The sequence below is a fragment of the Ciconia boyciana genome, chromosome 1 (genome assembly GCF_034638445.1).
Source record: "Ciconia boyciana chromosome 1, ASM3463844v1, whole genome shotgun sequence".
NCBI lineage: Eukaryota > Metazoa > Chordata > Aves > Ciconiiformes > Ciconiidae > Ciconia > Ciconia boyciana.
This window is the reverse complement of record NC_132934.1, coordinates 148,958,657-148,979,973: the sequence shown is the minus strand read 5'-3', so window position 1 is coordinate 148,979,973 and position 21,317 is coordinate 148,958,657. Positions and strand designations below refer to the sequence as shown.

The 21,317-nt window shown below is 45.1% G+C and overlaps 1 protein-coding gene across 10 annotated transcripts in view; it reads right to left on the bottom strand.

Moving 5' to 3' along the window:
- MAP4K4 (mitogen-activated protein kinase kinase kinase kinase 4) overlaps positions 1–21,317 on the bottom strand; it is a 166,403-nt gene that overhangs the window by 73,209 nt on the left and 71,877 nt on the right. For all 10 annotated transcript variants that reach the window (XM_072849715.1, XM_072849714.1, XM_072849721.1 and 7 more), the window contains exon 3: positions 15,678–15,734. In XM_072849715.1, coding sequence (XP_072705816.1) covers positions 15,678–15,734 — 57 coding nt within the window. The remainder of the gene's footprint in view (positions 1–15,677; positions 15,735–21,317) is intronic.

Sequence of the window (21,317 nt, the reverse complement as noted above, 5' to 3'; positions counted from 1 at the left end):
CTTGATAGGCCCACCCTAAATCAACCACAAAGTCTGTAAAAGAAACCTGAGAGGCCAGGCCACCCCTCCCAGAGAGAAAAATCCCCGCACCAGGCAGGGAAGAGGTGGAAGCACCCAGGCTGCAGCCCTCCCCAGGGCGGCGAAGGGCAACGCCGCTCCTTCAGGTTTGTGGCGAGGGGTCACTTCTTTGTTTATTCCACTCACTGGGCATCACAAGTGTTCAAAACGAAAGACGGCAGAAAGAGCATGTGTGTGTGTGTGTGCGCGTGTGTTGTGAGCCTGCTGGGAGGTGCTTTGGGGTCCTCTTCTCAGACAGGGGCACAGCCCACTCCTGTACCGCAAGCCACTGTTAAAAAGCGACACTCAGCAACTTGGCTGTAAAATAAATGCAGGCATAACGTGTTTTACTGAAATCCTCCTGTACAGGAATAATCTGATCTCCCTCAGAAAGTGTATCGTTTTGGTTTCCCCAGCCTCCAGTAGCCACCACATCTCCTGTGCCGAACATGGCCCCAGCCTGCCCAGCTACGCCCATCAGCCAGCATCTACATGGGAGCCGCGCTCACCTCTGACGCCCGGAGCAGCGCCTTCCTTAAGGATAAATTCAAAAGTTACGTGTTTAAAGAAAAACAAACAAACAAACAAAAAACCAAACCAAACCAAACCAAAACAAACAAACAAAAAACAACAAAAAAACCCCCAAAAAACCAGACAGCCCCTCTTGTGCAGATAAATAAACGGTCTCCTTCTTGGGCACTTTTCCCTTAAAACAAAAGTAATGCTATCAGTACAGGGTCTCAGGGGAAGATGATTCATGAGCAGGAAAGGGCCTGTAGTTCTGTGCTCAGGATACTCACCCCAACAGATATTTCAACTTTCTACTATGCTAGTCCCATAACATGACGAACTGACAGTCTGAAAAATCTTCCCTTAATCACACTGATTTGAAACCAAAGAGCAATTAGCCCAGCCAAAGCGGGGGGGGGGGAGCGCTGGCATTTACATCCGAAGGAGGAAACCTGGAAACCTCCTTCAAAATTCAGGAGGATATGGCTTAAGGCACCAGATTTGCTCAGAGCGGAGCTATGTGACAATGAAGCCAAGCACAAAGGGACAGGCTGCAGCAACCGTGCCGGCTCCAGCTCCACCACCAAGGCAAGGATCCGCCGGTCGGTTTGGAAACATTACGAAGCAGCATGGAAGCAGCAGAAATCCCACACACGGCAAATCGGACCTCTCCAATAGCTGGAGAGAGGCAGCTAAGTGAAAGACCATGTGTTGTGGAGGTCAGCTTCTGCCAGACTACAGGCATCTGAACAAAGGCCGTCACGGCTGGAGGCTCCTCTCCTGCGGTTTCCTGCAGCCTCGTCCCTCCACGGGCATATGGAGAGATCCCAAAGCCCAGTCAAAAAGGAAAGCCTCACAGAAAATATTGGTTAAATTGGTTAGGCTTCTCTTTGCCAGTTTACTAACAAATGACACTCCACTAGGAAAAGCCTTTAGCTGTGCTCTGGCTGGCATGAATTAAAAAGCGAGGGGCGGGGCATGCAGAATAGGAAAAGGAAGAACAGGGAGGCTATTATAAAGATAGCAAAACATAATTTTTTTAAAAAAGGAAGTTCTAAGGTTGTGGGTGCTCTTTTTTTTTTTTTTTTTGGACAACTCTCCCCAGATCAGCTCCATCTGTAGTCTCCGAGCATCTGGGCGTTTCTGCCAAAGTGATCAGTAGCAAAGAGCTAGCATTTGTCTTTGAATCGCAGCCATTATGTGCTCCAGCATTCCCACACCACGGAGAGAAATCGGAGGCACTTGCAATTCTCTCTGGGCTAACGCCGAGCCGCTGATCCAAAGCACAAGGGATGATGGCAGCGCATGTGCACTGCTGCATATAAAGGCAAGGCACAGTGGAAAAAAGGACATTGCTGCTTTTCAAGACCTATAAAACTTTCTCACTGAAAGCGGGCTTGGCTGAGGGCAACTCTCCAACTCATTGGCAAACCTCTTCAAAGCAAGACATCCAGCTAAGGTTGTCCTTCATACAATACAGCCCTTATTCCCTCACGCCTTTGGTTCGTGAGTAGACACTTTTCCCCAGGAGCCGTAGCGCGTACAGCCACGCAACAGTCACAACCCAGTTTTGGCCACCTCTCCCCAGTGCCGACACTGTGGTGCTGGCCAGGAGAGCGGGCACGTGCCCGCACACCAACAACCTGCACATCCTCTCCTCTTCCCTTCAGGAAGTGCAGGATGCCACGAAACCCTTTATCTGCTGTGAGCTGCCCACCAGCCCTACTTGCCCCACACTTGGAGGGCTGGGTAAGGCCCTGTTTTACCTTTCACTTTGTAAAGATGATTAAAAAGAGATGGTTAAAAAGGAAAAAAAAAAAAAAAAAGATGGAAAATGTTCCCTGAATGGAAGATGCGAAAAACTGCTGAACACCAGTAAGCTCCTACTAGCGTAACTCAAAGGTCTCTGTTATGTTGCTGCGCATCAGGTTTCAGAGGAAACTTCTGGCTCTCGACATCATGTGGAAGGCAAGCAGGTTTCTCGTTCTGAAGCCCTCTAGTGATGGCCAAGAGCACAGCAGCCACACAAGTACCCGCCTGGAGCGCAACCAGGAGGAAAAATTTAGACAAGCCCTTGCGCAAGAGATCACTGCTCATCAGCCACACCAGGTCAAGGTGGCCGTGTCTCAAGGGGCACATAACAGCTGGCAGAGCCATGCTAAGCTGAGCGTTTGCCACTGTTTATCCACACTCGAAGTAGCTATTTGTCCCCCAAAGGCTGATGAATGTGGGTATTTTGTGAACAATCATGGATTAGACCCCTAACCCAAAACAGGCATCAATCCATCATGAGACATTCTTAATTAAGACCCAGAAAAAAAAAGTGGAAAACTCACAAGAACGTAGGCTTGACACTAAACGTCTATTTTTTTTTCCAATCTCAAACACTGAAATCCAACTTTTTGATCTATATTGTGCCTTAGCAATAGGCACAATCTCTGCTGTCTGCTGAATATACAGCTCCTGAATACTTGAGTTTCCACAACCATATTCATCCCATGCATTATAGAGATGCAGAGAAGACCAGTAGAAGAAACATCTTCATTTTTTTTTTTTCTAAGAAAAATTCCTATTAACTGCCAGCCAGTCTTTGTCCACCTCTGGATCCAGCAGTGCCTCAGGGATGCTACTGTGTCGGAAGATCTTTCCTATGAAACTACAACTCTGCCCAAACACACTGATTTGCATTCTTCTGCTTTATCAACCAGCTGTATGAATTTCACCTATTACAGAACTAGCTATATATTTTTTATATCTCAAAGTAGCAAATCATTAGATGCATCATCTGCAACAACGTTAAGATAAGCACTGTTTCCCACAGTAAAGTCTGCTCTAACACCTTATATATCTTAAGACCACTTCATTGCCGAAGAAACTGCTGATTTAAATCATACCTAACTAATATCTGGAGGAAGAAAGAGCGATATCCAGGGAATTAGCAATGGTACCACACAAGCATACACAGCAAGGGCAGGCTGGGCTTTTGATTCCGGACTTCACTTAAAGCAAACAGATGTCATTCAGAGGTAGATCTGCTTTGGATACCTGGATTAGCCCACTAAAGGGTTGTTTTCTTTTGCCATTCACTAAACAAAGCACCATTAAACTCAGGATTAACAAGGTTCTTTGCCTGCAAATACAGGGCATGGTCCAAAATGTGGTTCACCTAAGCCAGTCTCCCACGGGTCACCAGATCAGGGGCAGCTGGCACCACACATCCTCAGCACAGCTTTTTTGGCTCCACCATTGGAAACGAGCTCGCCACCCAGCGATTCTTTGCTCTGACATTATCCGGAACACTGGAATTCAGAATCACAATAAATGTTATGGAAATGGTCCAAAGCAGAAAGTGAAGTAATTTCTGAGGCAAGCAAGCACACTAAAAATAGCCTGCTGCACAGTGGAAAGAATCAGAGGGTGGGGGAATCCCTGCAGAAGACCTTTACACCCCGTTCTTTACCCTTAAATCTGCAGGTGTGGAGCACTACAAACCCTCAGCGGCCGTCACAGGTGGTCGAGGAAGATGCAGCCGGGCTGTCGGAAAGATGTTGCAGCCGGCTTTCCTCCCGGGTTCACGCGGCAAAGGGATGGCTGCAGGGGTGCGGTTCCCCAGGCAGCCTCACCCCTGTAACCCTGAGGAGATGCTGCTGATGCTGCTGAGGGCCAGCTGCCAGCTACAGTCTCTTCCACTCCCTGCTCTGCCTCGACCCCTCTCACCCACCCCATGGCCAGCTTTTGCTGGGGTGAAAACAGTAGAAAGCTAATCCGTATTAAAAAAACAAAACAAAACAAAACAAAAAACCAAAGAAAATGCTTCTTTGCCAGTGGAGCTCTCTGAAGGATGGGACCAGAGAGATGCTGGTACCAGGAGAGCTGGGAAAGGGGGGGAAGAGAGGCACAGCTGCCCCTGCAGTAGCAGCCAGACATCAAATTGACTTTGCTGTATTGTAAAATCACATCTCAAGGGAGAAGTAAATAGAAAATAGGGAAAACCCGAAGACACCTATGTCAGGAGGAAGCACTGCTGTCACAACAGGATGCCATCTGAACATTTACCAACAGAAAATGCAACTGTTCCTCCTTTCTTTCCTGCCAGTGGGAGAAACCCTTTCCTGAATTTACATGCGTGTTTGTTTGTTTACATTTGTAGGCATGGGAAAGAGAATGAGTTTGCATTTATATGCAGATCCATCCATTTTTACAAGAACAGTGCAAACTCTAACAATTTGTGTTGCAAATCAAGACTAGGCTAGGTATATTTCCCAAACTCTTTTAACCAGAATGGAGGAGCAGCAGCAGTTCTGAAATAGGAACTGACTTTGCCCTCAGGGACTCAAATTTGAGTGGAGACTTGTTTGACGATACAGCCCCCTCTGATCTATAAATCAGTGCAGCTCTATCATTTTATAATTGACTCAAGGCTTTACATTTAAGCAAATTGTTGCAAAGTGATTTAGCAAGAGAGGTAAAAAGAAAAATTCAGAGTGAAAAGCGACAGACATTTATAGAAACAGGTTTGTCTCACAGGCTCAAAGAGAGGAAACACCAGTAGATGCTAGAGAAAAGGCTGCTGAGGTAAAACATGCAAGAGACAAATACAACCGTCCTTAATGGTGCTGCCTTTGTCATCACTGTTTCCACAGCAGTGAGTGATGGCCGCCCGGCTGCCCGGCCACCCGCAGCCCGGCCGGCAGGACAGGTTAGCGCAGGGGGAGCCAAGCAGCCAGCCAGCCACCAGGATGCTCGCTCTCCCTGTTGCCCGTGGTCTCTTTGCCCAATTACATTTCCATTCCGTAAAACATTCCACATAAGACACCAATTTTCAGGAATCATGGACACTCTCCTTTCTTGCTCTCGCACGCAGAGCCAAGGTGCTTTGCCAGGCCAGTAAGAGTTATCTGAAGGTCCGCGGGCTGCTGCATTTACACTAGGATTTCCACTTACTTTTCCACCAACTCTAGAAGCAAACACTAAAATTCATTCAGGAAGAAGGAGATACAGCGGAAAATATCCCTGCTGTGCAGAAACACCTCATACATCAACTGACATGCAAAAAACCTGAAAATTCATTTCTGGAACTGACCCCTCCACTAGGCAGAGAGAGAAACATTTGTGAAGACCCCCATCGTCCTGCAGAACTGGGTGCAGAAGAGAGCAGGCTGTTGAACTCTCACCACGCCTTTTGCACCAGTGATGTGCTGGGTAAAGAAACTACCATTTTACCTAGTGAACGTGAGGCAAAACACAACGGCAATGTGCCCTCCACACAGGAACAGTAGCTGCTTCTGCGGCTAACTCGCTCACTTCTTGCAGACACCCCTTTCAGATCAAAAACATTTGAGAAATAAAGCCCAACACGAAAAGAATCAACAAGGAATCATCAGAACAAAAAGATGCCTCCTTGGCCAGACTCCCATCGGTCTATTCCTGCTTGAAGAAAGGTCTTACTAAGAGAGACGGCAGAACTAAACCATGTGTTTATTATGAAGCACCAATTTTTGCAATTTAATGACAACACCTTTGCACTTTCATTTAGCAGTAGAAAATGTTCTCTGCCAGAGAGGCTACACAAAGCACACTCAGCGGGCTTTAATCCTTTTCGGATTAAACCTATCTAGAGGAATGCACACAGGGCCCTTGTTGGAAAGGACTTAAGATGTTTCTAGGCTCAGGAGACAAACAGCATCTTCTCCTACATTGATCAAGCAAACTAGTTTGCGCAGCATCTTCCTGGCTCTTTTAACACTTAGCTCAGCCCTGTGCTTCCCATTGCATATTTCAGAGATTGGGCACAGGGGGGAGAAGAACACTTTCCTGTTAGACACAAGGGGAGTGTTCATCGTGGTTAACTTAGCCAGCTTAGAGTACAATGAATTCCCAGGTCCTTGCGCATTAGCGCTTGCTGCCATAATCTCTACAGTTTTAAGAGCTGGGCTTTAAGACTCTATTTTAGCCAACAACTCCCTATGCAATCACTCAAACTGTGCCTTGCAGAAGGAGCACTGCCGAGGGAGTTATAGCAAACATTTTTGTCTCATTAAATGTTGGATAATAACATTGCTATTTTATATTTATAAATACATATGCACATGTTAAGAAAGAGGGGGAGAGAGATCATGCAGGATAATCTCAAATGCACAATACTATTTGTGGACCCATAAACTAACGAAAGAACCAGAGGAAGACTTTAAAATGCTTAAAAGTCGTTTGCATGTGCTACCCTGCAGACATTCCTGTAGGTGCAGCACTCCCTTGAAAGCCAAGCATCAGAACTTTTTCTTCTAAAAAAAAAAAAAAAAAGTAATCTACCTCCTCCTCCTGATTTACTGCAAAACAGTGGCCAGCTAACTGATAACGGACAGTGACTAAGGTCTGCCTACCATTCCCAAAGCAGAGGCTATAAATTTCAGCCTCTCTTTTCTCCGCACAGCCTGCCAGTTTTCACATAACTTGTCGGGACTTCCTATCTTTGGAATTTCTACTCCTCATTAAACTTGGACAAAGTTGGCCAGCAGATCCAAGAGGTATTTGGTGCAAAAGAAGGCAGGACACACACACTATTGCCAAGAAGCCTCATTTCCTTAGGAAGTCAAGATAAAAATACGGAATGTCGCAGCAAAAACAGGAGGAGCCCACAGGCAGGTGCAGTTTATGAAACTATAATTTGTTCAGTCAAGAGAGATTACATTTCAAGCAGATATATCCCCTTTAATATAAACAGCAAATTAATTCTCCTGTCTTTGATCCTAATGCCCAAGCCAGATTTTAAAGTGCACTTCTGAAAGACAGCAGCTCACACTGGACCTGGGATCTCTTGCTTGCCTATTCAGGCAGGAGGAATACACCACAGACCTGGGTTCAGCCTAGATACTTGCTAAAATGAAAGCACAATGCTCTGTCACAATCCTTGTTGGTTTTATTCTGCCCAAACTGGCAAGAGCACACATGCTCTAACACTGTATTGACAGGGTTGCCTTGTTTTCCTTGAGTAGACAGTATGTCTGATTCACCGGGGGTAAATTGAGCTGTGCTGTGTGTCTGACAGAAGTGATACAAAATGCAGCCTGTACTTTTTGCTATTATCTGCACACAAAACATTTCTGTTTCCCATCAGAACTCCAGTCTCCTCAGACAGCTTGAACAGAGCTCAGCGCTTGGGAAGGCAGCGGCGAAACGCCCGCATCGAGGCCACCTCCACGAACACTCCCCTCTGCTCGGAAGAAATGCTCCATCACTAGAACTTGCGCAGGCTATTATTGCTCAAATTCACGTCAGTGCAGGTATGACCGGTAGGTTAAATATCACAATTGTGAAAGAATCCACACGCTACCACCACTGAGCCTTCACCATTTCTAGTATTAGGGTCCAGATTTCCCTAACACAGACAGATGCTAGCAGTCATTCATATACATATGAAATCGCATTGTTATTAGTGACTTCTTTGTCAATGCTAACAGCAGGTCTCCAGATGACTGCAGGTACCAAGCCTACGGACTGAAGAAAAATAGGCACTGGATTACAGTTAAATGCATGAGTATTGCCCACTTGGACTGATAAACACTGCCCAAAAGCTGGAATTCAAGCACCTGTCCTACTCATCACAACGATGGTAACAGACGTCAGTAGCTCACCTAGATGACTTACCCTTTCCTTCAGAGTGTGTCAATGCAGTTGCACCGTCAGACCAAAGGAAAGAAATTTTTAAAGAAAAAGTCCAAACTTGTCCAAAGAGCTCAGGACTTGCAGAGAAATCTTCTTAATACGCAATCCTGCCCTTCCGCCAATGGAAGTCAGCTGTAGCCTACAAAGCCTTCTAGTTTCCATTGTGCTCCAGTACTAAACATGTGCTCTCACATACCGACGACCAGTAACAGACCTCAGTGCCACAGCTGAGGAGTATATCCTGAGCATCATCTGTTGTGCTACAGCAGAGTGTTATCTGGATCTCTTACAGCCAGGTAGGCAAAATTTTAAAGCTGTCACCCTAAAACAAGGAGATTCTTTTGCGCTCCAAACTACAGCAAAGTTCCCTTTATGTGGCCATAAATTCAGGTAGTGTAATCTAAACTACATTAACATTTACAGAGCGCTGGCAAAACATGTTCTGCTGGACAGGGCAAAAACCTTGCACATCAGACCTGTCATAAGCATACAGATGAGGAGAAGGCAGAGGCAACACAGCTTTCTTTGCACTTTCTTAACAGAGTGATCCACGATCAACCTTGAGTATGAAGCCATCTCCTGGCCTCAGCTAAAGAGCCATGCAACAGAAATACTCCTAAATGAGCACCACAAAGCCTTCACAGTCAAAGCACTTTTGCTGTTGACAGATAATAGATGCTGGTGAAGCAGCAATGGTGCCCTCAAGGATCTTCATGACAAAAGGAAAACATCTGTTTCTTCCAGCCTTGAAACAGTCAGGTTCCAAAACAAGCATGTGAAAATATATAGAGCAGTATATCCACAAGGACAACTGATGATAGGCTGTGCATGCAAACAGTCTTCCACTCAGGTGGAAATCTCGCACTAAGAAGAAACCGTATGGTGAAAAAAGCAGACAGACACACAAGCATGTATGAATGTTTTACATCGCGCTTTTTCTCTCCCCATTGCCAATTTTTCCCCCAACCACACAGTATCAGTGTGAAGTTACTCTTTGCTGGGACACAGCAACGCAGAGCCTTCGTGCTCAGCACCAGCTCTCTCCAGTCAATCCATGTCGTGTATCACTCCCCAAGCTGCTTGATAACAGCCACAGCTTTCTGCCCTGACCTCAAACCGCATGGGGAGTTCCCTATTCAACCTCCCTCCTGCAGCCGCATCAAACCTGACATCCTCCCCTTCCCAAATAAGCTTCTCCAGCCCCACAGTCTTGCTAATCACCCCAGGACTCTGATGAAGAGTGAAAGTTTGCCCTTTATCCAAACTGGTGCCAGGATTGCTCCAGGAAAGTTTCTTGGATCACATCCAAAAATTGAAGATCTGACTCAAGCCGGGTGTTAGCTGTATTTGCCTTGCTGGGAGATAAAATCACAGCTCCTTGTAAAACTGTAAGGACAAAAGGCCCTCCAGAGTTAAACGTTGCTCTACTCTGTTAGGACTGGGAGCTGGCAGGCCAAGCACTGCTCTGCCACCCAAGGACAGCGGTGTTGCGACATGTCTGACACCCTGAGCCCCCCTGCAAGGCCCTATGCACAGCCCTCACCCTGAAGACGGACAGGACTACCTCTGCCCGACCAGAACGGGCGTCTCGCAGAAAACCCAGCAGCACAGAGCTGACGGGGGCTGCAGCAGAGCCCGGTCCCACACAGACGTCAGCCAGCACCGCAGACCCTGCCAGCACCGCGGGGCTGAGCCTCCCAGCATCAGGGACATGGTAAAGCAGGGGGGAAGAACTCTGCCAAGCTGCATGCAGCAGAGGTAGGTGCAGGATCTCAAATTAAGGAGGGAAACAGTCAATTATACAAATGCTTTGCAGCTCAGAAAAGGCAGTCCCGCTGGCTGCAAGACTATTGTAGCTCTTTTTGACCTTCTCCCAAACCAGATGTTACAGCTCAAGGGACTACTCTGTCCAGCTCTGTTTTTCTCTGAACTGTAATAGAAAGTTCCCAGCAGCCTTTTTTTTTTCTTTTTTCTTTTTTTTGACCTAATCCCTGAAAGAGATCAGAGGTTAATCAGCTTCAGGAGAGACTGGACAGCAGGGCTGTCCACATTGGAAATACCTTTCCTATTTATTCCTTTTCCACAAAACAATTCTTTGTTTTGCCAGGTAACTGTTTAACCAAAGACTACAAAATTTTGTACAGACTAGTAGTAAGCAACCTCACATTTGAGGGACAAGCAAGCAGGGTGCCAGTACTCCCCCATGGGAACAATCTGGATTTTTAGGTCCCTGATCCATTTTCCCTGATTCATATCAAGAGGAAGGAACATGGCAAAGGCTTTTGGTGACTACTGGCTTCAGGTTTGCTTTGGCTAACTTCGCAGTAAGTACAGCCACAGACTGGTATATAAGTACTTTATCAGGCAGCCGCACTAAGCCAGGTAAAGCCAGGTAAAGCAGTGCATTCAGGTCTCCACACTAAAAGGCCAGCCCATATTCAGCTTCTCCAGACTGGCTTGACCCAGTTCTGTTGCACAGTACCGTGAGGATCTGCATTTCCCAGTCTTCTAGAGTGAGGCAACAACTTTTTAATTTTTTTCCCCTCTACACACATCAAAATCCACGGCCTGTCTTTGGGTTTTCATGGAGGAAAAAAAAAACGCACATAAAAGTTAGGGCAAACTTTTGGTGTTTATTGTTTTTGTTTTCCCCTCATTTTGTCTGCCTGCATGTGTGGGAACACACATACATTTTTATTTATCTGCAGTCTTTCTGCAGACCGCTTTTGGGATGTCTTACAGACGATGGATAGATCATCCACATGATCACAGTTTATAACACCACGTAGGCCATAAGATACAGACTCACAAGAATCAAAGTGACTTGCCTACTGCAACAGAAAAAAGCAGTCAGCAGAGTTGGGAAGATAGCAATGAATAATTCGGGTAACCTTTCCTGTCCAGGTACGGGAGATGTGCCACGTTTCTCTGCAGGCCTGGAGGTTTTGGTTTGGGGTTGTTAATTTTTCTGCAGAGCACATACAGAAAGGGCAAGACAGGCAAGCACTAAAAGCAATCCAGCTTCTTTCATAAATCAGCAGGATACAGTATCCAGTTGTTTACTTAGCATAATTTTATACAGACTAGACTGGACAAGTCATGAAACACTGGGCACAAGAGCTGAGAAATACTGCTATTAAAAAGGCATGCGGAAAACTTTCCCAAGGGATGCCAAGAGTGTGTGTGGGAAGAGGTAGGAGGAAGAAGCAGCAGCGTCAGGGGTTATAACAAACAGAAGAGAAGCGATTGTGTTGTTCCCTCAAAATCAGTTACTAAACCTTTCAAAGAGAAAAGCATCGCTGGAAGGGGAACACAGGAGTGACACTGGAAACAACCGTGCAGCTGCAAAAAAAGCCTCCAAAAGAGTTAAGCAGAGTCAAGCTGTCTGTTCAGGGTGTAATGCAAGTTAACAGCTTAGACGCAGGCAGATTTCCCAAGGAAGCTTTGCTAAGGTTTTAAATGTTATTTGCTTCACAAGAAAATGGATTCTTCTAACTAAACAGTGACTGCCAAATCTTACAGCGTACTTGTGTTGCATCTGATAACATCAGTCACGGCTCACTTGGTATGCTACAGTGCTGCACACCAGCATGCGGCAAGGAGCTCATGGAAACCTAACAGCATGGTCAGTGAGTGGAAGGGGTCAACACGGACTGAGCATCGCCTTCTCCAAAACAATGCCCCAAAAGGAACAGAGACCCTACAATAAAAAGATTAAAGACAGCCTACAGGAATCTCTCAAATGATGCCTCCCCCCACAACACGTGTGCAGCCTGAGATTCATCCTACATATGTACATTTTGGAAAATAATTTTTAAAGCGTGTATACGCTGATAGTTCATATTGTTGCCCTTTTAGGGTCATTGGGCTGATTCCAACAACAGAATAGCTTTCAATTGATGAGGACTGGGGGTTTTTTGTTTTTATTTGTTCTACACTCCAGTGAAATTTTTTCACCCTACATGCGCTCTAGCTTCGCCATCAGAAAGTGAAAATAGGACCTACATATACACCATTCCGTAGGAAGACTTATAGATCTTTAGATCTTACAGATCCTTTAGTGCTTGCTTTAGCACAGTAGATCTAAAGATCCATACAATCTTCTAAGTCATTTCTTAATTTGTTTAGAGAGGAGGAAAGTGGAAGAGACAGGAAAGTTTTATGCACATCAACACCCCCCCAACGTTTCAGGCAGCAGTACTAACTAGTCATAATATATTCAAAGATCAAATTGATATCTTCAGCCCACCTCCTCTTTTCTCATCCTTACCACCATTCTTTTTAAAATTAAAATCTGAAGAGAAAACCACAAGAAAAGCTGAGAAGGATGAAGAGCATTTCCACAGCGCCATATACATTACAGAGCTGTAATGTTTCTTCCAACGTCTCTAGTCAGAGGTTATACTACCTCGTTTTCTTCATGCCAACCAAAACTTTTTAAGGAAAGCCTTCACTCTGACTTTGACATCCCTCCCGTTCGGGTGATCAAAGCTTTATAGCCCAGAACTGGTGTAACCTTGCTGATCCTGAGCAATGTGTGAACTGCAGAATTGGGGCCTTGAAAACTGAACATTTGGGGTGTGCCCACAGAGTGTGCCAACACATTAGGCTTTCTAATTCGTTAAGCATTTGGCAAAGCTAGCACTGGATCAGAGGTATCCCAGAAGAAAGTAAGTCTTGTGTCTGTTCTCAACGCAGGTTTGACAAAACAATCAGATATCCTCCACGGCACTGCTTGTATTTAAGCAGAAAGACATAACATTGCCAGTAAAACATGCACAGAGGTACAAATCACCTAGAGCTTCAGTAGTCGCTCATCAAAAAAAAAAAAAAAAAAATCACAATTTCAGTTTTGTGGAAGTTTCCATTCAAGCCTCTTTCCCCATGGGCATGGACACGGTGTTACCATTAGCCTACAAGAGCAGTTCGCCTAACTGTAGCTCTTGAAGCAGGCAGAGAAGATAAATTTGAGGCTGCGGTTCCTTCAGCATTTCTTTTGGGGCAGTGCGGAGAGTGGCAGTCACTGCCCGCTCTGTCCCCACGTTCTCTCCTCCCACCGTCCCCATAAGCTGTGGTGAGCTAGAACCAGGATGGAGCTGCACAGTCTGCCAGCAAAGGGAGGTGTTCATGAAACCTTCCCTTGAGGAACTGAAGCCATGGCTTGATGATATGGCCCTCTCTGGCAGCAACGTCAATTTGAGCTACTGCCCCTTCTCCCCCACAGCCGTCGGCAGCTCTTTTCCAATCTCACGCCACCTTCTTCATAGCGACGGCACAACTGTTTGTAATGTCATGTGCTAAACCAGATCAACGAACCGATCCAGGTTATAAATAACCGGGGAAAAGAGAGGAGCGAGGGTATTTTTAACCTGGAACTGGGTCCTGCTCACTGATCCAGGCCACCATCTGGCCCTGGGGCAGTTGTGCCGGCACAAGTGTTGGGAGACAAGCAAAGAACCAGTGAGCAAGAGTGGACGGGAATATCCTACAGCCACATCTGCCACTGAGAAAACGGTAGATGCAATGGTATCACCCATGCCTGGTGTTAGCAACAGTATCATCCACGCCTGGTGTTAAAAAGTGGAGCTGACTTAGCACGACTTGGAAGAATTTACACCACATTTTTAGCCTCCGCAGGCTCATTACTTTGAAGCAAAAACACATGAGCTCCACTGGTAGGAACGACAACACTTTTAAGCTGCATGGGGCTAACGTCTCCAAACTCCTCCCTCTGACTGCCCTTCATCTCCTAAAAAAGCATGAGCTTGTGAGATAACAGATAGACAGTCCCAATATACAACTAGCATTTCAAAACCAGCCAAAAATTACATAAAGTTTCAAATATAAGCCATCTCCCGCAACATGAGCTCAGCCATACTATAGACAGCATTGTTCAATTGTTCTCCTTTTGCTGTGCAACCTCTCCATTACAACTGTTTGTGATTAATATATGCTATTAAAAACAGAGGGAGCGTGCAGTACAACCAATCTTAGTGTTATGGAAGAAGCCTTCGTTGTGCACAGTCCAGCAAGCTACCCTGTGTAAAACGGCTGCAGAAATGGAAACGTTTGCTGTGCAAAGAACATTCACTGTATGTCAATGCACCTTCGTTCTTCTCTGGTTTGTCTGCTTGTTAACTGCAGCAAAATAGCACTGCCTCCTCATGAAGGCAGCCTTTGAAAATCTCCAGCTGAAAATTGATTTTTATCAGGCTACCTTCCAAAGCAAGAATGTCTAGCTCTTGGCAGACACAACAGCTTAAGTTAGAGAGCGGCAGTCACACTGCCCATCGATCACAAGGAGATTTAGCGATATGACTGAAGTCCTATCAGTTGACCTAAACCTGCCTTCTTGTTTTCCTCCCTCTCCTGCCTGTTGACCCATTACACCCCAGCTACTCGCCTAGGAGCTTGTGTCCAAGGCCATTTTTACTTGTTGGCACCTATACACACACCAAATTATAAAACATTTTGCAGCAACACCCTTGTAGGAGTTTTTCTTAATATAACCAGCTCGCCAAAGACCCCCTGCTTTGTACAATGCACGCACATTAACATAATTTTTCCCCCAATACCTATATAACATTGAGGAGTTCAGAAAAATAAGATACTTGAAGAGGCACAACCTCTCTTCAGAAGTGCCATATCAGTCAAGGATCTAATTCGATTTTAAATCTGATGCTGTTGTGTTAATTTGCGGATGTAACTCTATAAAACACAAATGGAATCAACAGGGAAAACCCATGCTTTTCCTGATCTGTTTTGAAGACTTAATTTAAACTGATTGCTTTTTGAACAACATAAACTGCAAGACATCTAAGGATTCAAATATGGGTATATATTTTTTATTTCTTTGGCTGGGTTAATTTCCCATCTTTCCCATCTAAAACTCCACAGTAAATCCCCCTGGGTCAGTTACAACTGCTACTTTACACTGCTGAATTCTGCCAGCAATCTGCTCATCGTTCCTGCAGATGTTTCTGCTTTCAGGCTTCTGGGAACTTTATTGGACCCATTTCCTTTGAATAAACGTATATCCTTTTTAGGCTGCAAATGTACCAGGGAAACTACTGTCCTCTACATCAAGCAGCCTCCTCACCTTCTTTTTCGGTAAAAGCAAGATGCTACATTTAAGAGAAAAGAGTGGGAAGCAGGGAATCTGGCTTTCTTCCCATCTCCTGAGAAATTTCTGAAAGGAGTGCTATGAGTGCTCATACGTCCTAGGACCAGCCAAAGCAATTTGTGAAGGCCAGAGGCCCCTGCACACAAGCACACAGAAATCCTGTAAAGGGCAGATGAGCTCGAGAGGTCAGGTCCTGCAAACAGAAAGCAAACGTTCACATGCAAAGACCGTGCCCTTCAACATAAATACAAGGTAAGCCATATGCCATCTCTCATTACTAAATTTTACCCATATTGCTAATAAAGCAGAATGTTCCTCTACTCACCTCAGTAACGTCCATGACTTTGATGGCTGCCAGCTGACCTGTTTTGACATGCCGACCCTGAAGAAGAGAGAGAACCGTCAGCACCAGCATCTCACCCATCCCTTCCAGCATACACAAAGCAAAACATTCGGACAAGAGCTCCAGCCACTGAGTTTTCCCCAACTGTGCTGGACCCTTCTGATACTTCATATAAAAAAACAACAAATACTCCAGATGGCTAAAAAAATAGAAGTTTCTTTTTAAAATGTTCTTATACAAATCTTAGAAGCCATTTCTTTTTCTCCACATTAAAAGGATGATTATCAAGATTAAGCACAGACAGATTACATTCACAGCTTCCCTTCTGTTTACTTTAGCAAAGCTCATCGTCAGTAATGATAGTTTATTAATGTGCCAGAATAGTTAAACTCCACGTATTGCATATTTTCTTTCTATGCACCAGTGCCTGGTACCTGAGTGACACATTACTAGGTAAATGCAAGCATGCTTACGGGGTTAAAAAAGGACACTTCTCTTTGTTTTGATCTTCACTAGTAAAAAAAAAGGGAGGTTTCTTCAAGCGATGCACCAGACCTGCAATAGCTCCCTTCGCCTGTCTCACGATAGCTAGACAAGAACAAGACGTCGTCTCCCTTCAGCTATGCCACCATAAGGGAATGGTTTCTCAGTACAGCTGGAGCTGAATTAATAGATCCCAGCTCCTGCGTCGGGGAGCTCCTACCCTTCCTTCCCCTGCCTCCCTCCAGCCTCCTGTCACATATTTCTCCCGGGAGCACTGAGCTCCTTCTGGCACTCATCGGATCATATGATAAGCTGATTGAGATCACTAAAATGGCAGAAAGTTAACACAGAAAAAGCAAACTGCGGGGTGGGGCGGGGGATTGCAGATCAGGAAATTAAACTGGTTTGCTCTGCAGCCAGGGCAGAGCCAGAGCTGGCAGGAGGCAGATCGCCCGGCCGGGAGGCCAGCAGCACGACGGGCCCCTCCAGCCGTGGAGGCTGTAGCTTGCCTCAGCTGACTTCTGACAAGAAGTGACTTTTTTTCTCCAGTATATTTTTACACAAGGTGGGGCCATAGGAATTAGCTGTTCTCCATTTTTTTTCTAAACAGGCACTTAGAAATGGGCCTAGTATTGGTATTTTCCAGCTCTCCACTTAACACTCAGCAGTCTGCCCTGAGAATTCCAGTCAAGCAGCCTGGTCTCCCAACGCCCTTCCCAAGCATCATCCCCCAAAGCTCTTCTCTGAATCCGTCAAGCTCTCCAGCAAGAGGTATGCCCACTACACTCCTTCACTTTTATCACAAATAATGATAAAAACCACAATAAAACGTTTCACTAAAGTCACAGTTCCCTTACCTTTCCCCTCACCAATTTCTAAGTTTCCTAGGCAGAAAACTATATGTATGTAGCATCCACTATAGCTGACGGACATCAATAGTATATTTTTTTTCTGGGACTAACTTCTTAATCTCTTTACAGATTCTTTTGAGATTGGCACCCCAGAACTGAAGCACCCCAAACCACTAGTCTCTCTTCGGAGAAATCTTGACCCCTTCACACCTTATGATGCCCTCCGCGGAGGTAACGGCCAGGCATTGCTCGTGCATTAGAAAGGACGAAATGCTGCAGAATTCACAGCCTCCACTTTCTTTCACAACACTTATTGTGCTGTGCTGTCCCTTTATTAACCAATCCACATGCTTTCTATAAATAAATTACTGTACTCAGGCTTCTGCCAGCTCTGTAAACTCTCTTTATTGCATGCATTTCTTTTTTACAGCTTGGTCTCAAGCTGGTTTCGATTTTGAAACAAAGTCAGGGTCGTGTGTGCAGTGGCCAAGACTGACCTCACCTTGACCTTACTACTCCTTGAACTAAAGCCTGTCAGCAAGCCCAGGAGATGCAACTCCAATTTCCCACCCTGGACCTCTGCCTAATGACAAAAGCCTGTGGTCTTCTCCTCAAGACTTACCATCCCACCAAGGGAGGAGGGGAAAACGTTTTACATCGAGGTGGAAAAATGCCTCCTCTCAGCTCTGCCCCTATTTTCCACAGCTCTGTGGAAGGAACTAGAAGGCCCAAGGACGTGGGGAAGCACAGTTTGAGGTACGAAAAGAATATGCTAAAGAGAAGAGAGGAACAAGGACGTCTCAGAGGAAAAAAGCTCACAACACTAAGGAGGACTGAGGAAGAAGACACTTTCTAAAAAACAGTGAAATATGGTTCACCATTCATTCTGCAGCAAAGCGGGGACGCTAAAATGGTGGCAGAACATACCCCAAGCAGAAAAAGTGGCACACAGAAGAGCGAAGTAGCAAGACATCCACGGGATGCCACATATTTTATGGAAAGTTTGTTCTATTTGTCTTTTTAAATCTACAAACTACTGGTGGGCTTGCTATTTCCAGAGAGAAGCCTGAAATTTCCCAGGGCTCAGCTTCACAGCTTTTCTCGAGACGCCATTCCTCCCTGCGAGACTGGCCCACTCGGGATGACTAATGTGCACCAGCCCAACCGTCCTTCCCCTGCAGCTTTACAGGATCCTGCTGGTGCCTCCGCTAGTCCCTATGAAAACCCGGGCCGCGACAGCTACAGCAGAGCACAGCGATTGCTGTTTCTGCAGAGGGGATGGGAAAAGCTTCTCCATAACCCTCCTAAGGGACTGCAAAGCAAGGGAACTGCAGACTGTGGGAAGTGTGGGCTGCTCAGTATCCCAAGCCAAATTTAAATCCTGGTCATTTCAGAATATTGTTAAAAATTACTCCAAATACCCTTTTCATAATGTATGGAGTGGTCATATTCTAAGCATCTACAACATATGTGGGGGGGTTGCATGACATTGATTTATATGAGAGAAGTAAAAGGACATTTTGAAGCCACATTCTTTTCATTAAAAACATTTTTAGAGGGAGGGAAAAGCAAACATCACAAGCACAACATATAAGCATGAGCAGAGTTTTTGTTTGTTTGTTTATCTGCTTGACAGCTCTGCTCAAGAAGAGACTTGTCAAACTATTAGCATGCTGGTATAATTTTGCTTGCAACATGAAATGGCTAAGCATTCCTGTTTCAGAAACTGATCTTCACATTTTCATAGCCAGCTTTTGCTTTGGAAAAATTTGTCTGCATTAAAAATAATAATAAAATCGCAAAGTGGTTGAATGCAATGAGAGAACTGCAGAAGTCGTAGATGGGAGAAACCCTCTGAACTCAATCTCCTGGGATTAAAATTTATTCAAATCCAACTCCCAGAGCACTTCATAAATGTGCCCATAAAACACCATCTCAGCAACACCACCGGCTAACACTCCGGCGGGACAGCATTTTCCTTGCAGGAGGCGGCCCCTTTTTTAGTGCTGTCTGGAGTCACGGCCCCTCGGGGCGTCCCAGGCTCCCCCATCCCCAGGGCGCAGGGCACACAGAGGTTCTTGCAGCTTTGCTTCTCCCGGCAAATTGCCGACAATTACCATCCCAGTATCTGAAAAACGCTGCGAGATTGCAAAACACGACCCGTGCTAACTGAAAACAGCAGTTTCCTAAAATATTGCTAGATACCAAATATCAGAGGCTGGAGAGACAGGATAACTCTCCCCTGGCCAGAAAGTTAAGTACAGATATAAAATATGCAATGAAGATGACAGCAACCTAGATGCATCTTGTTAAGCATAAGATGACTGTCTCCAGAGCCAACGGGCTGAGGAGGCTGCAAAGCTTGCACTGTGTAGCAGCAACAGGTAGTAGGGGCTACATCAACCCAGGAGCAAGAGTTTGCCTCTTACTAGGTCTCGGGGTGGGGGCCACGACAAAACGTCAGCACTGTCAGCTGAGCCTGGCTCCCACCCCCACGGAAAAGAGCCCACCAACATATTCCCTTCATTTAGACCATGTTAAGATGTTTATCGAACAAAATTGCCAAGCTTCTTGTCATTTCATACACATCCTCCCCGCCTTTCTTTCCCTCTTTTCATGAGGGAAATTCATACTAAAGCACTTGTTTATCCTCCCAAGGAAGTAATGTAAGAATATTTAAAGACCACTGCTGCACCATTCTATTTTTAAATGGCCTGTTGGGATGAGCAAGTCAATGGAGTTGAGCCTGCTGACCCCAAATCTTGTTCTGTTTCTTCTCATGCAGATGACAGAAAGTTCATTTACATATGGAGAGTTTTAAAATACAGCTCTTCTCATCAACACAGCAACACTGCAGCATTTAACTGGATCTTAAACTGAATCCACTACTTAAGCATATTCCCCACTCATGTCTGATAGCAATATGCTGTTTATTTCTCATCTCAGTGGGCTTTATGCATGTTGAAAAGCAGAAGGGACAAGGGGAATCCTTGGTAGACTGCCAAGATCTGCAGAACATTATAAATTTCAAGCCTACCCACACTCTCCAAGTCAGTTAATACACCTACTTCTTGCCTCTTTCTTCCTCTGCACACATGATTACTGTAAAATTTTTGTTTTGGAAAGGTTCAAAGGCAAGCAGTGTTATGTGCTGTTTTTCGTGGTGCATTTTCTTCCCTAAAATGCCTTAATATTATCAAAGAACTATGCAAATTAAACACAAAAGAAATCCTATCAGCTCATTTACCTCCTACCCCCCCCTAATTACCCAAGGTATATATTCCACAGTAATGCAATTCTACTAACACAGTTTCCGGCCTGTGCATTAATGTGCCTTTTGGGGGATTGTTCCTGGAAGCTTGCTCCCCAGCTAAATGGCATGGAAGTAGAATATGGGGCAACATCACACATTAAGGAAGGAAGGCAGCATGCATGACTCATGACTTGCAAGCTTGGATTATCCTGTGCACTGTACGCAATTAAGTCTTTGGAAAACTTCTCTAACTTCCCAGTATCCTATGCTGACAGTTATGAAAAGAAGAGCAACTAAGTTGGGAAAAAATCTACTAATTGACATTTCAGTTGCTACAATGTACATAGAAGCAGCAGGCTAAATTTAAACATGCTATCAAGTGAAAACTCACCACGGTACCACCTCTTAGTAGTGCTGTATGTACAATACCCCCATGCCAAAATTAACTTTCCAATTTGCTTCTCATTTAGTTGACTCTAAACTCCTACCAGCCTGAGGCAACAGGCTGTGGAGCAATACTCTGCTATTAGGTTGCACACACCAGTGCAATAAATGATACCTTATTATTCCAATGCATGTTTACCATCAGCTCTTTTTGTCACTTGCCACCACAGAAAGTTGCAGACCAACCAACGCTGCATTGCGAATACTTGGACTCTACAAGACATTTCTTCACACTCCCCGGAAAGACTAGGTCTACCCTGTGAAAAGCGATGGGAGTAATGCTTGTGAAGGAAAGAGGACATGCGTTTTTGACAGGCAAAAAGACAGAATGGCACAAAGTGAAAGCAACCTCCCCCGTTAAAACAAATAATAAAATATAAAATGTTCTTAAGCAAAAACTCTACCTAGTTGCATTTGTAGCCAAAATAATGCTGTTCCTACTGATACAGCATTCTGTAAGCTAAATAATCACAGGCTTCAGCGATGGAGATAAATTTGTGAAAAAGGGATAATGTTTATCTGGCATGGAAGCTCCTTCTAGAATAAAAATCAGCAAACAACCTAAGTACAAAAGCCTGGCAAATCACCGCA